The sequence below is a fragment of the Cyrtonyx montezumae genome, unplaced genomic scaffold, assembly GCF_038088225.1.
Source record: "Cyrtonyx montezumae isolate F1298 unplaced genomic scaffold, pur_monq_1.0 scaffold_5, whole genome shotgun sequence".
Classification (NCBI taxonomy): domain Eukaryota; kingdom Metazoa; phylum Chordata; class Aves; order Galliformes; family Odontophoridae; genus Cyrtonyx; species Cyrtonyx montezumae.
Window position 1 is genome coordinate 9,204,784 of NW_027072056.1, and position 22,941 is coordinate 9,227,724.

General features: G+C 39.9%; 1 protein-coding gene across 1 annotated transcript in view; it reads right to left on the reverse strand.

Moving 5' to 3' along the window:
- Window positions 1–22,941, reverse strand: part of PID1 (phosphotyrosine interaction domain containing 1) — a 78,787-nt gene that overhangs the window by 35,538 nt on the left and 20,308 nt on the right. The window contains exon 2 of the mRNA XM_065748562.1: window positions 11,509–11,655. Coding sequence (XP_065604634.1) covers window positions 11,509–11,655 — 147 coding nt within the window. The remainder of the gene's footprint in view (window positions 1–11,508; window positions 11,656–22,941) is intronic.

The following is a 22,941-nucleotide window of genomic DNA, read 5'->3' on the forward strand; positions in this document are numbered from 1 at the left end:
TGAAACCTGTTTTTCCCCTCTCATTTTCTCTCTGCTACCAAAAAGTAAATTGCTGAAGGGAAAAAAAGCACAAGAACATGCACACACTGAAGTAAACAAGACCCTGAGAATTAGAAAAAAATGCCACCAAATGACTAGTCCTTCACAAATAGTTCAGTTGGTTTTTAACGAAGGAGCAAATATTCATAACTTACTCTCATTTCAAAATTTTCTCATTTCATTTTGAATAATTTCCTTCTACTTAAACTGTTTGCGTATGGACGCTATTACTTACAGACAGTCCAAACCAGGCTGCAGATTTTTAGAAAGGAGACTGATAGATTTTAAAGAAGAGAAGGCAGGGGAGAAATCCTGCCTCTGTTGTACTTGATATTCCTATACAACCTTGAATTTCAGAGAAGAAATCTTGCTAAATTGCCACAAGCCTGGAGTCTAATAAAAGCAGTAGACTGCAATAAACGTGGAGGATCAGCAACAGGTGACATTCATCAAGCCTTAAAACTGCCCAGAATTGTACTGTAAGGATGGATATTGGTATAAGAATTTAACTATATATTTTTTTCTCTTAAAGGATTTGCATATTTAATGTTATTAGTCTCAAACACTGACATCAATCCCCAGGAATTGAAAATTTTCCTTCCTTTTTCAAGCTAATAGACATAGGTTGCTCCAAAAGTAATGCCTCCTGTTTACTCCCATGGAAACTACAACAAAATCAAAAAGCACAATAGCACTGTTTGACAGAGGAAATTCTCTAACAAACACCATTTTTTCAGCATAATCACCACCATTAACTGTGCATTTTCACCAGCATGCCAAAAGCCTGCGCAATGTGCTCATAACAATCTGCATGGCCATATGGAACATGGCTTGTCTTTCACACTGCTGTCACCACCACTGAAAAACACCACCCACCATCTCACCATGCTAACATCCACTCTTTGGTCTACAGATTCAGCAAACATCAAAGAACACCAGTGAGTGTAATTTTTTTTTTCTGTGCAGAAGATCTGAATTAAATTACGTGCTTTTGCCTCATAAGCACTTCCATGTCAGACACCACTTTGTCAGACTGCCCCTCTGCTGCCATCTGTCACACGGCAACATAAAGTAACGGAATATTGGCAGGAGGGTTCAGCCTCTATTGCTATATCACCAACATCTACCCCTGACGTGAGCTAATACGACAAAACAGAAGACATTACTTTTGGAGCAGCTTTCATCTTTATACATCATTTTGCATTGCAGGTTATATTGCAATAGAATATGCAATTGCTCCCAAGACCAACAAAAGCAGAGGTGGCACACAGAGGGCATTCTCTTCTCTGATGACGCAATTATTTTTCTTATTGCAACATTAATCTACATTCCTGCAGCCTGTGCATCTATAAACAAGGACAGCAGTACCTCATCAACAGAGGAACAGCTCTGTAATCCAATTTCAGCCTCCTTGTTTGGCAGTGTTGTTTGATTCGGTGGGAAACCCTGAGCATACAGGATCAGCCTCAAAATAAAACCAGGTGGCTTTGGGCATAGCATAGCTGTAAGGAGAGCTTATAAATTCTTGAGAAGGGTCACGTTGGCTGAAATGAGTGTGAACGGTGGGTACCCAGCACCAAATACATATTTTGCAGTATTCTAATGAAAATTGAGTAAAAAATACGGACAGCTTCAGGGGAAGAGCCATGCATAATATTACCATATGCCTTTGTTGCAAAAAACACTGCCTAAAACGGTCTGCCACCACTTTGAGCCCACTCCATGCTGCTGAGTGGGGAGGTGCCCACTGCAATGATACAAGGGAGTAACAGCCACTGAACCAGAAGGTCTTGGCTTTTGTTCAAGATGCTATGAAGGAGGGTGCTTGCTCCCAAAAGCCAGCTCACAGCATGTCCTGACCACCATGGAGAAGCACCAGCTTCCCCTGTGCTTGCCAGCCACCACAACAGCATCACACAGATCACAGCTCCTTCCTCCCACAGGAGAAGCTGAACCACCACAGAAATGTTTCCCAAGGACGTGTTAGAACAAAAAAAAATCGACAGCGACTGCAGCATCTGCTCGGCATAACCACTACAATAAATTTCAATCTCGTTTTAATTTTTATATGTCAAAAGCTATTAGGTCTTAGATATTTGAACCTTAATTATTATGGAAGCAATTAGCTTCTATGACAAGAAGGCCATGCCTGAGTAATTGTGATGAGCACAATGTTTTCTGTGGCATAAGAAACAAATATTCTAAGCAAAACCGCAACTATCTAGGACCTAACCATTGCCCTGCTCTTCGCAGCACTATCTTGGCTTCGTACAAGACTGTACAAGGCAGAACTTTCTCCTTTACTGGCACACAGAGTATGATATTATTCATATTATTATACAGCCACGTAGTGGAAGATTTCCTAAAGTAGGAAGTTTAGAATTTCAAAATTTAAAGATTTCCAGCAACAGACAGATTTAGTTCCTTTTAAATAGTTAAATAAACTTTGTGAAAACAGTATCCTGGTATCCTATCTCCTGTGAGACAGGTACGAATAGACAGCAGCTCTAAGTACCTTAAAAACTGATTCCTAGAACTGACAAGAATCATATTAGGGTTTCAAGATACAAAAGTATTTAACAAGATTTCATGCACTGAAGGAATTTCATCAATATATATTGCTTTTTATTACCTTGTTTCAATATACTATTATTTAACAAAACCACGCATTTTAATTTTCAGCATCTTTTCCAGATTGCCCAGTGCTGCAAAGCTCGCCTGACTTTTGCAAACAAGGCTGCTGGCCAGGAATGGCAGCTGAACAGCAGGGGACAACAGAGCTGTTTTACAAAGTGGTTTGGGATCTTTCTGGGCGAGAAATCCTACAGAAATACAAATTATACATACTAAAGAGTTCTGAGTATCCACCAGCACACAGAAACTGGTCTCCTTGTTACTGCACAAGTTTTCCAGCAGCGCTTACAAGCAAGGGTGAAATTTGGGAATAGCTGGTGCTCATTCTCAACCAAGTCACAGGAAGTATTTTCATGTTCTATATCCCTGCATTTTGCACTGTGCTCTTTGAATCTCAGGCACTATAGCTTCCATACCCAATTGAAATACAAACTGTTAAGTGACTTGTTTTGCATTAGGTGGTTTAATTTAGCCTACTTCTGCTGATAAATAAAATTTGCTAACAAAATGAAGGGCTGATGATTTCCAATTCAAGCTTTTGTTAAATCAAAGTTAGCTAATGCCACCAAAGATCTGAAGGCATAGGACGTGCTCAGCTACAGCTGGAGGGATTTCTGTTTGTGTGCCCAACACTTCCCAGGCTGCACATAATGCACTGTTACTCATTTTCTTTACTGGAACTCACTGCGTCTGCTTCAAGGAACATAACTAAGGGCATAAAATTAAATGCAACATATGCAGTGGTTGTGCAAGTGTTACACTCTACATGCACCAACAGGAGGTGTAAAGCATAGGTTCTAATGGATCCTGTGACTTTATTTCCCTGAGTTTTTCAATTTCTTATTGTTCAGTCTGGCTTATTTGAATGAACGTGCTCCCACTGTGGTGTGACATGTCTGTTCCTATTTCTTCATGCAGACCAAAGCAGTGCTGCAAATAGGTCACTCTGTGTGCAAAGCCAGGGACCCTGAGCCTTGCTCTGAGAAGGGGGCTGAGGAGATCCCAGCACACTAACAGTAGGACATCATTTGCACGGTCTATGGCAATTGGAAGCCTTCCTTCTCAGCCCAAGGTGTAAGGGACCCAACCTCCTTCTCCTCCAAGGAACATGTACACATCCATGTTCATCAAACTCTACAAAACCAAGCTCATTCCCCAACTTTCCTCACAATTCACCCAGCAAATCCTCAAGTTACCTCCTTGAAGCAAGTCCCAGGGAACCAGACATCCACGACATCTCCAGTCCTGCACTGCTCACCAGCATGCAGGGCAGCTCCCAGAAATCCTCCTATTCTCCCTGTCAACAGCACTGCCCCAAGGTTACTACCATATTCATTTTGTGGAACACCTTTATGAGGTTTCAAGAGTCACATTTTCAATGAAAACCCAAAAGAAAGCAGGAAAAAATTTGAAACAGTTTTCCTTTAATTAGCGTGCATATATTCATAGCAAAGTTACTCCTTCATACACAGAAAACAGCTACATGCTATTTCCTCCAAGGGTTATTAAATCAGAAACATGAACTTGACTGTGAAATACAAGATCATTTTCAGATTGGTTATGAGAACTTACAAATAACAAGATGCCCTTTACTTGAACCATGGCTTGAAAAATGTCACTGGTGCAAATGTTATGAAAAAAAAAAATACCACTACTATATCTGACAGGACGTAACTTAGACTGCTCTCAGAATATATGAATCTTACAATGCCACTTTACCAGTACGCAGATAAAACTATGCCAAAACACATCCAACACAGCAAAACTAAACATCGCAGAAGGTCCTATTTAAAGCAGGCATGGATTAAGATTTAATAAACGCTTCAGACCATTTATATTCTCCACCCAGGACTCCTGGACTTCAGGAAATGAAGCATTATGACACTTTAATGTTCTCTGCTTGCATCTACCCTTCATACTTCTATTAGCTCTTCTGCACTTACTTAGAGTATCAGTCCTCAGTGATGCAAATGAGCTTTCCATGCATGAAATAAATAAAATCATATGCAGGAGAGCTTTTACCCAAAGCTCAACACTGAGCAGCCAGTATTATGCTGTGTGAAAGTGGCTGCAATGCTGCAAGGCTACACTTCAGGGTGCATCTCAGCACACTCACTATGGAGCCCACAGCAAATCTACTGTTAACTTTAGAGGTGCAGGACAAGACCTTTTTGGTCATGCCCTGAGAAAGAAAGCATAACATCAAGTCTCCATTTTTAAGATTAGAATGGGACTTGGACTAATCCTCATGAAGTACTCTGGGATACAGTCATACGAAAAGTGTCTGTAGGCACTTTACTTTTCTCTAACTTCAGTATAAAGCTTTTTCTTTTTTTGTTATTTCTGTAATACTACATGAAGACAAAGTAAACAAAATCCTTCATACAGTATACTTGCTGTGGCATCAGTTTATTTGATGAACTCATCTTTTGGAAAACACATCATTAAAGCCCTCTTCATCTCTCACCAATGAGCACTGTATTTAAATATACTGAACCTATTAACATCTGCCCCATGCAAGAGTTGATATGCATCTCTTTGCCTCATTTAATGGGGGAAGAAAGCAGCAGAAAAACAAGACAGACTGATAGAATAATGCTCCCCCTTCACAGTACAAAATACGTAATGCTTAAGGATAACAACAGAAGACCTTTAATGAAGCAAGATTGTAATAAGCCCTTTACTTCACATTCACATTAATTATGATGGAAAACAGTAGGTTGGAGAGTGATGGTATAGTTTAGCTTTTTTTCAACTGTTTAATTTGTATCTTTAATAAAGTTAACATCCATCTTAATGTTACAGGCTTACAAACTGGTAATGAAGACCAGCCAGCTAGCTGGACTTGTATTTACAATCAGACAGAACTACACTCAAGGCAGTAATTCCTGACCATGTAGTAGCTGCAATGAATCATTTATATTAAATTTAATTAGGATAAAGTGAGGTGGATTTAAGAATACATGCAGCTTCCAACCAGCTATGGTTTGAGTAGCCAAAATACCAATAAATATTTTAGAGGATCAGAATACTTAAATCCTCCATGATAATTTAAATAAAACACTTGATTGTTAAGCCATTGATTTATATCTTCTGGATTTCCCTGTCTTAGAAAGTCTTGAGGCACATTTTCAACCTTTCAGAGCCAATAAGTTGATATGAACAGTAAAGAACTATGGGTATTGAAATGAGAGAGATTGTTTGTATTACAGTTAATTGATTCATTATCAAGAAACAAAACACAACCTAAGTTCAGTGAAGCACATCAGAGGGGAACCATCCACTTACTCTTTGGCCAGCCAGAGCAAAAATCTAGAGTCTGGGAAGCAAAAAAGATGTGTGAGGCAGGGGTTGCCACCTGGGGATATGGTTCCTCAGCTGGGAGATTTCCTGAAAGCAGAGGGAAGCTCCAGGAAATGAGGAGCATGCTGAACCAGCTGCTCCTGAAATTTAAAGCAATGATGTATTTGGCTCAGCTGATTAGGACAGGACACAAATGGCAGAGACTGCAAAGAACAGAAATGTTGGGGAAAATGGCTTGGGAAAGTCTGATCTAGATGAAATTAAGTACTCAAGTTTTAAAACTGCAGCAACTAAAATAAAAGCAACAACAGTTTTAATACATCTGCTATAGTGGCATCTAGGGTAGAGTAGAACTGGGTTATTTTGCAGTGTGCTAAGAGACAGCCCTGCTGCAAGGCACTTGCAATCAAAATTAATAAGGTAGAAAAACAAAAACAGGCAGCAATGTTTATGTAGACATTATTCCTAAATTACTCTCTTACACTAGGCAACAGAGACAGACCTAGATGGGCAATTTTAAGACAAAGTTTTATTTACTTAGTAAGTATCCCAATGAGAAACACTGTGTTTTTATGGAATATAATCAGATCACTATCAATATTGCTTGCTGTTCATCCTACATTATGAATTTTTACCTCACAGACTACTTGCCAGTCCCTGCTACTCTGGTGTAAATCCTATTGCTCAGTGCATGCTGAGGGAGTTTCACATGCAGAGAGATTTATTAGTAGGGCCCACAATGTCTCCAACAGTGAAAGTTACTTCAGGGACAAGAACAAAAACGGGAGAAAGGCAGAGACAAAGGGGAAGTGAAATCTGCCCACAAGGGACAGCCAGGCAGGGTGGATGGCTGCCAGGAACTCTGCAGGACGCTCCATAGTGCTAGCTGCTGGCCCCAGCTGCTGCAGGGAGCCCAGCTCTGGGCTGCAGCCCCTTCCTGCTACACAGACACAGATAAAACCCCACTGTACTCACCAGCCTGCAGCAAGCTTAACACAGGAACCATTTTTACTTTTGCCTTCTGAGCAAAAAGATTAAACTATTCCCAAAGACCAAACTCCATTTATTTCTATTAATGCTTATATTAAAAAAAAAAAAACACAAAAACTATCAATACCTGCAAGATTTGATTTTTAAATACCAAGACTTTAGTCAGTCATAACCTAAGATATACCACTACAGAAATTTCAACACCATCCCTTCCTCAAAGCCTGAATGAATAACCTTACCAGCCACATCCAATCAGACAGGCAAGCAATGAGTATCATGTCTGCAAACACCATGTCATGAATAGACAGTTGGTCATTTAAAAAAAAAACACCCTCATAAGAATTCAATTATTTGTATTGTTTATGTTTCTCATGTCAGCTTCCCACCTGCTCAGAAAAAGCTTACCTACTGGTGGAAACTTGAGGAATAAAATCATATTATCCAAGTGGGTTACAGTTAGCTACTGATTATTCAGCACTGATTTCACTTTGAAGAGCCTTCTAATATTAGAAAACAAAAAATAAAAATAAAAAACAACTATGACACCACTTCAAAAATCAAAGACAGCATTTTTAACCTCTGTCCTTTTGCATTAATGCAGCAGTGCCTGGAAAAGCTACAGCAATAGAGAAGGAGTCATTGAGGCAGTTCCCTTCACACCACCACCATAGCTGAAAGGGACAGAAATCAAGAAACATTAGAATCAGTGTAAGCCAGTGAGGACATTAAAGAAGTGTACAACACACCGAACTTAAACAGAATCTGTTAAAAGGCACAGAGAAAGAACACATTTCTGAGCAGACAGTGGCTTATTTTCTGGAGGTGTTCCAGATTTTCAGTTTCCATCTGGAGGTACTTAGTGCTACGATAAGGCAAGAGGAATTTTCCAGCTGCAACACAAGAGCACATCACGACTGACATGAAAGACCTACAAGTCGGACAATCAGTGAAATCAAACTCCTCAGGATTCGAACAAGGACAGGCACACATTCACAAGCATCTATCCAGCACTCACATCTGTATATATAAACATATTTTAAAAAGAGCAAATTTGGAGCCTGTGATTGAAAACGTGCCCCAGCTGGGAAGAAATAAAAGACTTTCCTACTCCTTTTGTCCTGCAGGACAAGGTGGCTTAGCTTGAGCTGAGACTTGCTATTTACAAGTTTACAATAAGCCAGGTTGGATTTTTCATTTTTCAGACCAGCTCCAGTCCATGATGCTTGGTGCTCCACAAACCCCATGTCTATTGTGGGGAGGAAGGAGGCAGAACACCAGGGTTTGGCTGCAGCTCCTCCAGGGCACAAGACCTGCCTCTCACCTAATGTATACCATGGCTCTAATGAAAGCAGACAACCCTGCACAAGGGTCTAAGTGCTTTATTGAACACATAAATCCTGCTCCATTTTAGGCTGTCTGCTGAGTGGGGCTGCAGAAGTGCAACTGCCAAGTGTGGGGCTGTCACTCCCCATTTGCAGACACAACTGGTGTGGTAAGGAGAGCAAGAAGATGCCCCCCTAGGAGCAACAGCCTTTGAGTCAGCTGCTGTCTGAATGAGCAACCAGAACCACTAGCTCTGAAACATGTGTGCCTACAGCCTTGCACTGCAAATCGATGCAAATGATATCTGCTCTCTCCTGTTTTGTGAAATCATGCCAGTGAGTTTGGTGGGGTGGGAACAGTGACAGTGCAGCCAGCTTAGGCAGGCAGGTGTGGACATGCAGTGACAGGAGGAGCAAGCCTGAAGCCTCCTGCTCTAAGAAAAAAAAAAAGAAAGTGTGTTCCAGGAAACACAATGGCCATGAAATTGCTTCAGAATTGGAAATGTGGATGAAAGAGAAGTAGACTCCATAAATTTCTTCAGTTATTTAACTTTACAGATTACGTGGGCGTTCCACGTGGATTAGTTAAAGCAAACCCTCTCTCTGCTATTCTTAAAGACATCACATTCAATTACAGAATGAGATTGGATCTCAGCAGAAAAGTTTTGTTTCTTTGGGATTCAGAAGCTAACACTGAATGAAATAGAAAAGAGAAACTTGTCTTGTGGTAAAAGGACAAGGAAAAGAGCAATCCTGTAAGAAAACCTATGTCCAGACCTCTGAACAGCAAAGCAATTGCATGTGTCAAGCTCCTGTAACACGATGGTGCCAGCTGAGACTTATGTTAAAGCAGTGCAATAAAATGAGATTTCTGGAGCCTCTGTCAGAAGAATGATACTATCTCATTAATGGGATTACATAGAAAAACTGGACGAATTTCAGCCAAGAGGAATAAAATGACTGAGGATCAAAAGACTATGACTCATGAAAGAAAGAAAAACTGGATACTGTTCTCTTGCCTGAAAAGCCCAGGTCTCCAAATTGTGAAGGCTTGACGGTACCAGAGACACCCCACAGTATCTCCCACTTATGTCTGGAATAACAGTTATGGATCAGACCCTACAGCACAAAAAATTGTATTATAAAATGTCAGCTTTGTTATGGCAACACTATTATCACATCACTCAGCAAGGAACTAATAATCAGAGGTGAAAGAAGAGAGAAAGGCTAATTATGGAGAAACAGCTAGAGGATGTAAATTCTCTTAGAGAAGAATACATTTAGTCAGTGGAAAGAAGAAGGAAAAAAATAAAAAAAAGGTTGTGGCTAGAAAGACTGAGTAAAATTGGAGCACTTCAGTAAACTACAGGGGATTTCTTAGCCATAGGAATGACTAACGTGTGGAATCATTTTCCCAGGGAAAGTACTGGAAATCACAACTGCTGAATTACCTGAAGGGAAGCTGGTCATGTCCCTAAAACCACATGGTAAGGTTCTGGCACAGACAAGAGGTACACTGGCTAGTGGGAGAAGGAGAAATTATACAGACAGAGAAGGGGAATATTGTGGCAGTAGATGTTCCCTAGTCATCACTACTATGTTATATTGCAGGAAAAAATAAATGAGTAAATAAAAAATATCTCTAAATATAGAATGAGATTGTCCTCACTGAGGGGTTCAACCTCTCTCCACAATCTGCTTTTTCAGTTGAAGGACTGAAGGTTAAATAAAAAGGCTCATTTAAATTCTGTGCACGTTCACAGAGGTAAACTGATTTCAGAAAGCATTATTATGTCTGAACTCTCTCAGTAGGGTTGAAAGCCAGATACTTTGTGAAACATTTTTATGATAGCTAATATTCTCTAAAAATTCATTAGATGTCAACTTAAAGGACAAAAGGCATCACCAAGGAAGAGCAGACGTGACGAGCTACCTACCATACAAGGTATATTAGAGTCACTTGACCTGTGTTCCACTGCATCAGCAAAGGGCAGCACTGCTTCAATATCTAGTGATGGTCTCATTTCTTAGCTATTATAGCAGGGAAATAGTCAAACAAAAATGACACTTCCCAATGGGAATCTTTGCGAAGGAGCATCAGACCTAGAGGTGCCATAGCACAGCCCTTCAGAGGACACCCACAGCTCATGCTGTGGGCACTGCATGCCATGAAAAGCTACAGTTCTCAACAGGAAACAACCTTTTCCAATCTCATCTCTTTCTCATAAGATTCCTCAGCAAAAGAGTGCTCAGGAGAAAGCATGTGGATACATGTGCACACACATGTGACAGGTGGTACACTTTAGCTGTACGCAGCACATACAGCACCAGTGAACAACTCTTCCACAGCTGATGATTTACAGAGCAAAAGAGGCTCATGTTCTATGTTTGGAGATCCCCAAGAGTGTGTAGATTCCCCACACAATGAACACCTGAGCCAGGCAAAGTCAGTTTGGTGGCCAGGCCCTGAAGTGTAGCACAGCCCAAGTTGGAGCTCAGGCTACCTGTGGAGAGGTGAGGCAAGCTCTGCCATCAAGTTAGACAGCTCCAATGAAAGATGCACATGGAGTAGAGTTGTTTGCTACTTTTATATGGATTTTTTCCACAGAAGAATGCACTGAGAGCTCCTAAGATGTTAAACTTTAAAGAAGCAGAGCTTCTTCAGAAGCTGTGCTTTGATGTAAGTGGACAAATTCATCTAGTTGTTCAACTGAATCAAGATCTAACTACCCCCATCACCTACTACCCCCCTCCACACACCTCCCTTCTTTTCTTTTAATAGTCAACCTTAAGTTTTAACCTGCAGTTATTTTGGTAGGTTTATACCTCTGAAAGTAGAGCCTTTTATATTCAAACACATAGCACTTAGCCCTTCAACTTCCTAGCACTAGCAGAAAGCAATTACTGGGTTTACAAGGAGCAATGTTCCTTAGAGGCCAGCAGAAATTCTTCACAATTAATATTGTGCCACACATCTCAACTTTTTATTTTTTTAAACAAAGCCCAGAACTTCTATTAGAGCCCCCCCCCCCCCCCCCAACATCTTTTGTTGTTTGTTTGTTTTAATTTACAAACCTGTGGTAATTAACTCAAGCAATCATCATCAATGGTGTTTCCAGAACAATGACCACACTGGTTATATTTGGCTCTTTCTATTCCTCTTACATACACTCGACAATTCCAGAGTGGTCTAGTTCCTTAAGGTTTTACTCTCAATTACCTTGCATCCAGTGTGAGCCCGGGTCTTCATGAGGGGTGTCGTGGTGCACAGCTCAATGGCTTCTGGTTCATGGAAGATCACTGTTGGGAGAGGCTCTTTTCGAAGTGTTAGGACATTCAGCTTGGTCTTTAACATGGTCTGAAAGTGCTAAATGGAAAAAGAAAAGCAATTATCTCAAATTCTAGTGCAGAAAAATGAGAGTAAATAGCAGAACCAGTCTGAGAGCTTCATTTAATACCCAGTGCCTTGGAAGTTTCCATGGAGAGAGTTAAGAAGTTTCATAACTTACAAAAAAATAATAATAAGGAAAGTTATCTATTATTAAATTAGCAGCATGGAGAGTATTTTTAATTTTAAAAGATACATACAAACAAAATTAGATGATTTTTGAGCTAAGAAAACATTTCCAAATTTGCCTAATTAGCATCAGAATCCATATACGTTCTAAAAAGGGTCTAAATTCAATCTCTAATTACTCCCAAGCAAGTTATACCAACTGCTCATCGATTCACTCCCACTACTAATGGTGATATGGAGGGAAGAAGAAATGATCAAAGAACAAGTTTAATCCAGTTTTGTTTTCTTTCCTCTGAAATTAAATCTCATCTCATTGATGTCAATAGCAGTTATCACTCTCACTAAGCTGAATGTCTCATTGGTTTTCCTTTAGTCTATGAATTTTAAAATATCTTTGTGGGCAGTTGTTCCCCTTGTTTCCAGTGTAAATGCCACTACTAGTACTCAGCTAATAGATGTCACAAAAAACTTGCCATTTGCCATAACAAACAAAAAACGTACCAGACTTGAAAGACAAACGATATGTAAGTGAACATTAACATTGTTGAATGAAAAGCTTCTCAGCAATTCCATAAGGGAAGAAGGTCAATCCACAAAAGATTTCTAAATCAGTTTTGAGGAACCAGAAGAGTCAGATAAATTTTTCAGCATTCTAGTAAAATAGACTAGCTTCAAATCCTTGTACTGCATGGTACAATGGCCTTTGCTCTTCTCCCTGGCGACTGGAAATAGGGCACAAAGGAACAGCACAGAAGTGCATCAGGGGAGGTGCAGGTTGGGCAGCAGTCATGATCTCAAGCTGCCAGAGTTCAGGAAGTTTGGACAACGCTCTCAGACACAGGGTTTGATTTTTTGGGGGCGGTTCTTCATGGAGCCCAAAGTTAGACGTGATGTTCCCTGAGAATCCCCTCCAAAGCAGGATGGTAAATCTTTAAACTGACTTTGATTTGAGAAACTGAAGGTGTTCATTGCTACAGTGTATCTAAGGGGTAAAACACGCAGATATGAAACAAATGAATGCCACGTTCCAGCTAGAAATATACTATAGCTTCATCTAAAGAAATGCCCTTTTTTTGAAGCTTCATAACTTGACTCTTGAAAATCAGCAGTTATTAGATGCATACGCAGTGACTCCAGACTACTACTATTAAAACCAAACTGTATGCTTTGACTGTTGTTGAGAGATCCTTAACTTGTTCTGCAATCACCTTCCTTGGCCTCCCCTTCACCTCTGCCAGGCAGAGGAGCACTATGGGTTCTGGTTTGTATAAAGAGAGATGCTAAGTGATTTCCTAGAACCATACAAGAAAGCTGTAACAGAGTTCAAAACTGAGGTCCTTGCTTTTCAGATCAGTAATTTAGGAATCCAACTATTTGGATTTTAAAATGCTTTCATACAGATTTTTCGGATTTGAGTTTTCCATTGAAAATTAATGAGAATTTCTTGGAAGTAAACCTCTTCCATAATCCATACTTATTAGCTAACAGAAAGCCTGTTAAAAATATGCTTCTGAAACAGTACAAACTTTCTTTCATCAGCGTTTGGATCTAATAATTCTTATGAGCCTGGATCTACAGCATTGTCAACACTCTCGTAAGCATATTCAAGGTATAAACACTAACAGCCTTGAAAATGAGACTTGCTTTCCTATATCAAGCGTGAAGTTACAGCCTGTTACAGTAAGACTTCAGGGCCCCTGTGCAGTTTACACAAGCATTCAAGCTTCCAGTGAAAAAAAATCTCATACTATTTTGCATCTGGCTCATATTACTTGTTATCCCCATTCACTCTCCCAAACACATCTCCAGCAAAAAAGGACTCTGTTTAAAATGATTATGCATTGAAGAATATCCTGTGACACATGTTTCTGAAGATAACATTGCTCTTTGCCAGCCAGGATTACTGAGCTAATGGAGAAAACCTATTTCATTTCACCTTTAAGTTCCCATTAGAAGCATTTTGTTTGGAATTTCCTAGGCTCCTCTGGTGAAGCTGTTAGCAAAGGCCAAACAACAGCCTTCCAGCCCCAACAAGCACAAAGCAAGCACAAAGCCTGAGATCTGGGTTGATTACCTGCTGACGACCAACCACAGCGCTGGGCCTTCTGGGCCCATCAAGGAACTTTTGTCTGCTGCAAATGCATCTCTCTCCAACTGCTTGTATGGCTCTTATACATAGACTAGATCTGTTGCCTTGCTGAAGAGATTATCTTTCTGGAGAAAATAAGAAGGGAGAAGTGCACTGGAGACCAACTATGTTGGCCAGGATGATCTTTGCCTGGGAAACACTCTGTGGGGCCACAAGCCCTCACTAAGCACAGGGAAACCATGGCGCCCTCAGTGGTGCTCACAAAAAGGTGGAGGTGGAAAACTTACAACATATGTTTAACCTACAGTTGTGCTGTTTCACAAATGGGTGTTTGAATCAAAACAGAGTTAATGATTGGGAAAAATCCAACTGTAGAAGATACTATACCAGCATTTAATTTCTTCCTCTCCATGTTCTGAAAAAGCTCAACTTCCATTGGTGAGCTGTACACAGAAGTTCTCAAATAAAGAACACTGCTTCCATTAGATATTCAAGAGATGAAAACACTCCATTTGCCTCCTGAATATAGAGCTGGTTCTTCAATGAAGTTCCTCTCCTCTGCTAGCATCTCTATCAACTTCAGTGTTACTGCTGACAATGTTATAGAGACCACTCTGACCAAAATGTATAAAGCTATGATGACGATTTTTTTTCCATGTTTTAACAACCACATATACTGTCTTAAACAAGAAAAAGACTAGTCTCCACCTTCCAAAGGCAATTCAATACTTGCATGAGCAGCAACTTGGAGTGATTGAGTGCCAAAATCTCTGGAGCACAATTGGCAGCAGATAAATAATTAGTTGCCAGAGAAGTGCAGGGCCAGCTGGGGGTGGACACAGAAATATCCTTTTGCTTTGGACTGTGTGGCTGGTGCAGACAATGCACACAGGTCATATGACAGCTGCCATAAGAAAATCAAGACTCTTCCAGGAGACATCATGCAGTGAGACCCCAAATAAGCAAGTTATTTAAACACGTGCCTAGCTTTCACTATGTGAGCAGTCCCAGCAAAGCACACGTGGGTAGTCAATGGGATTATTCATGTGCTTTAAGCCAAGAACAGGATAAAGTGCTTTGCTCAATCCATTTCTTAGTTTCCACTCCAAACTGGCATCTCATCCGGAAACTGTTGGCAAATGCTGACATATAACGGTAGCCAATGTTTTTGGTTTTTTTTTTTTCCCTGAGAAAAAGGCTTTAGCTCTCCTCCATTGTGAACCCAGAATATTTCTTTAAAGTGTTTTAAGTTCACAAAGTTCTTGAAAAGCATGACTTCAGCATTTCAGCAAATAAATTTTCAGGGAACATTATAGCATTCACATTTTATTTGCCAGAATCAGTAGGTTCACTTAGTAGCTCTTATATTGAACATCATCATAAGGTCAGAATCTTATCTGGCATAAATACAGAAATTCAGAACTGCACATTATTTGTCCTTCATCCAGTTAGATGGTGCTACCAATATAGACTATGTTTAAAAGAAATGAAAGAAGCAATGTAGCAATAAAAAAAAATGGCAAAAAGTTTAAAATTCCTTGAGCAAACAAAATAGATTATATGCCAAAGACAGGACTGGAGTGATAATTAGCATTGTATTTTCCTACTTGCTGAACAAGAAACCATTCAGTGTAAGATTCAAGTAAAGCTCCTACTAATATTAGAAAATTTATCTGTATATAAAACCATGGTTTTGCCTATTCATGGATTCAAGTTCCATCATTTTCCTTTGCTTAGTTTAGTAGTTTTCTTCTTGGGGGAAACAAGATGGTGTTTTCTTCTCAGGGAAAGGATCCAATAGTGTATAACTGGTATACCAAACCCTCAGCAGGTCAAGATTGTTCCTGCAGAGGAAAAACAGATTCCTTCCTCCTTACTGACCTTCAAAGTGCTTCCTATTCGTATGAAATGCCCATCATCACAAACCCTCTAAGCTACAAGTTAATTCAACATGAGAATCACGCACTTCTGACTCATTTTTTCAACATTTATTTTCTCAACTCAACAGTCACATACTAGCTCTAGAATAACTATTATAGCATTCAATTTGCAAATTCTAGGTACTACACATTTAGTCTAAGCATAAGTTTTGTTGCTGCCAAAGATAAAAATTAACAACATTTTGGTTTGTCAACAAAAATACAGCCTTTTCCACAACTCAGGCCAAATTGCTTAGAGAAAACAACTATGACACTACACAGTTAGAAGTGTCATCAAGGAGAAAAGCAGGCATTGACAATTTGTAATAATAATGCTTAATACTTTTTCACAGCTTTTCATTTTCAGGTCACAACTAAACAGTCTCTGTTTTTCACAATACTGATTACTGAGACTGAGTTGGATCTTTATTTTCTATTAGGAAGGGGGAAAAAATAGACTCCCATTCAACAAATAGAACTAAGAAAGAGTTATATTTAGAATGTGAATATATTTTTTTAATTCCACAAAAGATGGCCTGGAATTCATTACAGTCTATAACCTGGCAGTAAGGGAGGAGAAAAATGCACAGTTTACAGATGAGAGGGGATGTGACACGGTGAAAGTAAGTCACAAAGTTTTCGGCCCCTTGCCCCTCAGCCCACGTTATCTCCTAACATGAGTGTTATAACCAACATTCACCTACATCAGGAAGCACTACAATTCCAGATGACCTATATTTTGCCTGCTTTTGCCAAAGACATACATTGAGTGAACTGTATTGCAAATCTCAAAATGGTAGGGTGCTAACATATGAAAAAGAGTAATTTCGAAAGTTAAAAGCCTCTGAAATAGAAATTTTCCAAAATCAGAAGCAATCTTCACTGCAACTCAACCTTCTAGCACCTACAGAAGAACTGCCACATGAAATCCACATCAGAACAACAGATCAGCCACTGGGAAAAATCAAAAATAACCTCTATAAAGTACTACTTCATGCAAATACTCCCTCTACTTTTGAAATTCATTTAGTTCTGGCATCAAACTCAAACTGCTCAAGAGTATCTCACAGTAACACACAACAGCATAAGAGCACAAGGGCATAACCAAGTGCAATGAACCACAGGAGTATTTTTGTGAGCCCAAATGCCCCTTTTACCTACTCCCAGTGAAACGTGACTTATCAAAGTATCCATCCCACATGTACCACCGACTGCACTGTGCTGCCTTATTCATGGTCAAAGCAGACAAAAACACAGTAGTCCTTTATGCTTTACCCCATCACTGATACAAGCAGAGCAGTGACCCTATGACCCCAAGCTCCAGATTTTCAGCAAGAATTGAGATATTTCAAATGAAAATTTGCCCATTGCTTTTATTTCAAGTAAATGCAACCTAGTACAGGTGTTACATCTCTTATTAAACAGACATCATTTATACACACTAAATATGTTTTCCCTTTCCCTGTGTTAAATCTCATAGTCTGGTACTTATGTTGTACAAGCAATTCATATAAAGATTGAACTGAACACTGAAATAAAACTCTCCACATAGGAGATGGAAGCACTTCCTTAAGTCAGAACTCATCCCATCAGGAGCCTGCTCTGCAGCACAGCACTGACCAGCATGCACAAACCCAGGATTCTGACACAGATCTTTATACTGTGGCAGACCTGTCCTGAGAAATCTGGTTAGTACGACTGTATCCCTTCAGGCATCTTAAGAGAGATGGATTTTACCAGCCCATCAAACCCAATCCATTCAATCTCTTTCAGATAACAAATTCTACTTAGATGAAATAGCAGGTTATTATATCTGAATTCAAGTCTAAATCGCAGGGGAATGGAAGTGTGCATGAAGGTACAACAGACTCACCTATGGGGACCCTCAGTCATGTTTTGGAAGCAGAGGAGCTCGGGCAGCCCAAGGCGTGGCTCAGCATGCCCAAACCAAGGGCACAATCTCTGCCAAGGATTCTGGGGAAACGCAGCAGGGCAACATCATGCCACAAGGCCTTCACATGCTGCATGGTCACGCATCAGAAAATGAAAGGGCACAAGCCACCACTACTCCACTCATGTCACCCTGACCCTACCACCTATGCCAATGTGTGTGAGCAGACACCAAGCTGCATAGCATCAAATCAAGCAAGGTGTGAGACTGGAGAGAGGAAAGTTCCAGGAGCAGTAACCGGCATCCTCCCAGCACTGCTCTCCTCTGCCAGTACAAAGGCTGCTTCTGGACCTCTCCAACCAATGCTGAACACAACAAGGGGATTAGGACAAAGGTATGGCAGAGGAACACATAGTATATAGAAAAATAGATATGCAAGGGGAAAAAGAACATAAGACTGTAGATAGAAAAGCAGGACAAGGACATAAGGAACCTTTCTAAGGTGGCAAGTTCAGGAGCACATCAAAGCCAGAAACAGCTGAGGGTCAAAACCCTCCCAGAAAAGATGCTGCTGTATGCAGACACTGAGAGTTACCCCACTACACTATAGTACCAGTTCCTTGGGGAATATTCTTCTTCCTGTTATGATAAAACAAATCTCTTAAAAATGCACAACTATTAAGACTACATTTTAAAAAAACAAAAAAAAAACCACTTACACTCCTTATCAATACTCCTGATCACACAGCTGCACGTATGATGATACCCCATTTTCTTACAAGTTTATAGAACTAAAGAATTTCTGTTTCCTCACAATTTAATTCATGTGAAACGTTTTGTTCTCAGACCCTGTGTACTTTGAGTTTGCTCTGGCTGGATTCCACCATCCTGTTGCCAAGCTTATGCGATTCATATCAGCAGGATTGCTGCCCAAACAAAACACAGTCCCAGATACAAACACCCTTCGAACTGCAGGGAACTTCAGAGCCAGATGAGAATTTCACGAGTGATCCTACAGCATCTTTATACAGCCAAACTAAACCCCCCAACCTCAGCAAATCTGAATACGCAAGATATTCAGAGACCACGCACCTCTCTGAGCAGTAATTGCTCAAATACTACTATAGAAATCCACATCAGTATAAAAAAAAAGTCAATATTTCAGGTTATTAATAATCACAAAAATAAAAATAACAAATCCTTAAAATGTCAGTGGAAAAGGTTAAAAAAAATATCACACTTCTACAATAACTTTTTTTTATTGTTTTTTTTTTTTATCACTGCAGTAACTGAACTCCCAGTTCAGAGAGTTGTACATCTTACTTCATCAGCTGAGCTGTACTCATAACTGCTTCCCAAACACTCTGGGTTCTGCTTCCTTCTCTTCCCTGACAATGCTGGCCTTCAAGCTACATACAGAAGTCAGCAAAGGAAAGCAACCTGGGTCGAACAGCTCCATTGGCATAGGACTCAAGGAAATTAAAGTCATCCCCTTTACCTGTTGTTCATCTCCTCATATCCAAAACAGCGGTACCTCCCCCAGGAGCACTATGACTGTATGCAAGCCTGGATTTTTTTTACTAGATTACATGTCCAAAAGCACCAGTGTGTCAGAAATTCTCCATGCAAGCCCACATATTTATCAGCCCCAGCATTTTCCAGGCCAAATGGCAGCTTGAATGTACGTCCAAGACAAGACAAAAGGTTTAAAAACAAAACAGAAGGAAAGAAAAGGAAATGAAAAAATGGAAAAAAATGAAGAAATAGAGGCTGACAAGAAAGGAAAGAACAGAATAGGACACGCAGCAGCGTAATTATGTCAAGTTTATTCACTTTGATTTTGAGCTTGACCTCTTAGCTCCTTTCCAACATATCCTTCCCCTAACACGATTTTCTAGTAGATGCATTATTTGGTTCAATATTATACAATATATCTACATATAGATTTATTAGTTGGTCCAATATTAAAACAATGGAATCCTGCAGCATGAAGGCAGCTGTTGCTTTTTCAATCTGCTCTTGGTGGCTTTCCAATAATTTCTGTGTCAGAGGATGCTTTACAAAGTTCTTTCCCCTTGCTCCAAGCCTGGCAGTGAGAGCCCATCATGTACAATACCTGCCAGACAGCCACTACATTCCTCAGCACAGCCCTTTCAAAAGAAAAGAAAAAGAAAAAAAAAGCTTTCCAGCCACATTCATTCTTCTCCTTCATTTTTTGCAATAAATCAATAACTTGTTAGGCAGTTCAGTAGCTCAGTGATCTCCCTCTTGCCTTTCAAATGCTCTGAGACAGGGCTATGGACTGAATGACAGAGGCGTCTGTTACAAATAGGGAATTTGCTATGATTTATTTGATAGATACTTGCATTTTTGTTAATATTATGGAAACAAAGAGTACAAATTCTTGCCAAAAATGTTTATGTATTTGGTTAAATGCAAACCAAATGAACTTTTGGAATAAGTCTATTGAATTGTTGCATTTATAGCAATGAGACAATGACCCACTCCTTTCTCTAAAGCCGCCTGTTTTAACACTGACTTCTAGTTAGCCCTTTGACACTGATTTACAGCAATGACTTTTGCAGGTCCTGAACACACTTGAGATTTAAGCCTGGCATTCCTGAGCATCTCAGAGTCGGGGTCCTCCTACTTCCCATGGACAAACACCATCTCCAAGTGAAGAGACCTGCTTTCCCAGCTGCTTTTCCTCCTTCAGCACCAAAGTCTCGCCACACACATTTCCAAGGAATCCCCACTGGACACCTCTCTACTCACAGGCATTTCATCTCCCCCTCAGTATTAATCTTTTCTCACTACCATCAACAAATTATTAAAGACAGGGAACCACTGCCAGAATTCATGGTGATACTAATCTTTAGGGATGATGATGCAGAATATAGACAAAACTTGGGTTCTGCTGCGGTGCAGATGCATAACCCCTGTCCCTGTGGAGATTTCACACAGTAGGTCTTCTCATTTCCTATACTCGTGAATAAGAACAGCACACCAGAGAGTCTACGTCAGGAATAAGGGAGTCTACAGAAAATGATCAAAAAATACTCTTTCACAAAGTGTCTCATTAATTCAGCAAAGCTTTACAGTTGCATAATTGACAGGATTTGCACCAAGAAGCCTTTACAAAATAAAATCAAACCAACTCATTTACATTCCTATTTCTCCTGCAACTACCTTACTGGTTAAGCTGAGCCAAAAGAGTCAGATGCAAAACTCCCCAGCTTCTTGCAGAGCAGAACAGTTCAAGCAAAGCTGCTGGGCACAGCACTGCCCTTGGTTGTTGCCAGCCTGAAGGACACAGGGGCAGGGCAGAGCTCTCACACCCACACACTCCACGTATAGTGGCTCAGTCTGTCCAGGATTTTCAAGGTTTTCTGTAAGTAATTAATGTTTACTTTTGTTTCCACTTTTCTGATTTTCAATGGACAAGTCCTTTGCGCTTGATGAGAAGGGAGATTAAGCTCCCAAGTTCTCACAATGTAAGCACCCAAACCTGGAGATACTCAGAAATTTCAGCTTCTCTTTAAAATCTCAGTTTCTTCTTTACTTGTCAGCAAGGTTCATATATTTTTCCAGAAGCCCATCTAATCCCTCTGCTGAGTATTGCATTTCAAACTGCTAGTGATTGTATGTATACACATGTCTACAGTTCTTACAGAAAAAAAAAGAAAAAACCCTTAAGAAATAAAATAAGCACTATGAGACCCAACCAAAAGCCTTTCTCCCTCCCAGGCATGGTTAATATACTATCTGCAAGTACATATGGGACCAATTAAACAGAGCTAACTCCTCACACAGGCACTGCAGCGTCACTCTGGAGGAATCCACAATTGATTAAACAAACCCAAGTAATTCCGTTTTGGAAACACGTACTCATTCACAACCAAATCCCAGTCTTTAGGAATCCCATATGTCACAAAAAATAATAACTCTGCTTCCACAGAGATCCATGGCAAAACATGTATGAAGCTCTGCAGGAACAGCACTAGTCCCCTTTCTACCACTGCCTTACATGTGGCTGCTACATTTACCTATAGCTGTAGCATTATTAGTTCTTTGTACTGTTACAATGCTACTACTTCAGTCTACAAATGTTCATTTCAGTCTTATAAATCAACATCATTAATTGATTGAAGTGCATGAAACAATGGAGATACTAAACTGTTCAACTACACTAAACAGAAGAGCTCAAAACTATACAGATGTTCCCTCCCAGCAAGGCTGGCATAATTTTAAGACTTCAGACCTGTGTAATGATCATCATTCAACCTCTGACATTTGGAAGGTGAATTCCTCTTTTTCTGGTAATTATATTCCAATTTAGCCCAATCTGCTGCAAATGTTGATTGACACAGCAGTGGCTGGCAAGTTTTCCATGCAGAGAACGTCTGCAGAACAAACAGTCCTGCTCAGCAGCAGACAAGCAGAATAGGAAAACCATTTTTATCAGCACAACACTTTTCTCCACCCTTTTTTCCCCTCCTCCTTTCAAACCAATGACCACCTTAAACCCAATCCACTATCAGCCTCCTTAAAAATTAAATATTTTAAAAACAATTTTTTTGAAAGTCAATCAATTCTGAATCTGCAAGTTTTGGCTCAACTGTGAGCAATGAAGTTGCAGGAGACACAGGAATGTAAATGAGTGAGGTTCGTTTTTTAAATGTTTCCTATATAAACCCTGCCAATTATCACAAACAAAACAGATTTCAGGCTTAGGGGAAATCAAGTAATGCAGAATGTCAGCCAGGGAAAAGGGCTTGTGCTTTTAAGGCTGCAAGCTTCCCTAGATACACATTTAACATACACTCCTGTAATACAAGAGGATGAAAATATTCCAAATGCCCAAGACACTTACAGTCTCCAATGTGGGTGTGTTAGGCAGCTAGTTAAACTAATGTGAAAGAAACAGCAAAATTAAAATAAATGAACTGCCTGCCCAGCATTTCCCCACTGTCTTCTTCCCTTGCCCCATTCAATTTAACTTATAAGCATTACTGATGGAGTTGTTTCAGCATCCTTCAAAATGCACAGTACTGTAATTCTACAGGAGATGTTAACAAGGTGCCTTTTATCAAACTTGATGCATCTGAAGTCTAAATTATTTACCCTGGAAAAAAAAAAGGGAGGGAAAGAATTTAAAGGCCTCTGATAAAATATTAAAGGTTTCCATCTTGTGAATATCAATTAGTCATTCATCTAGGAAAAAAAGAAAGATTTAT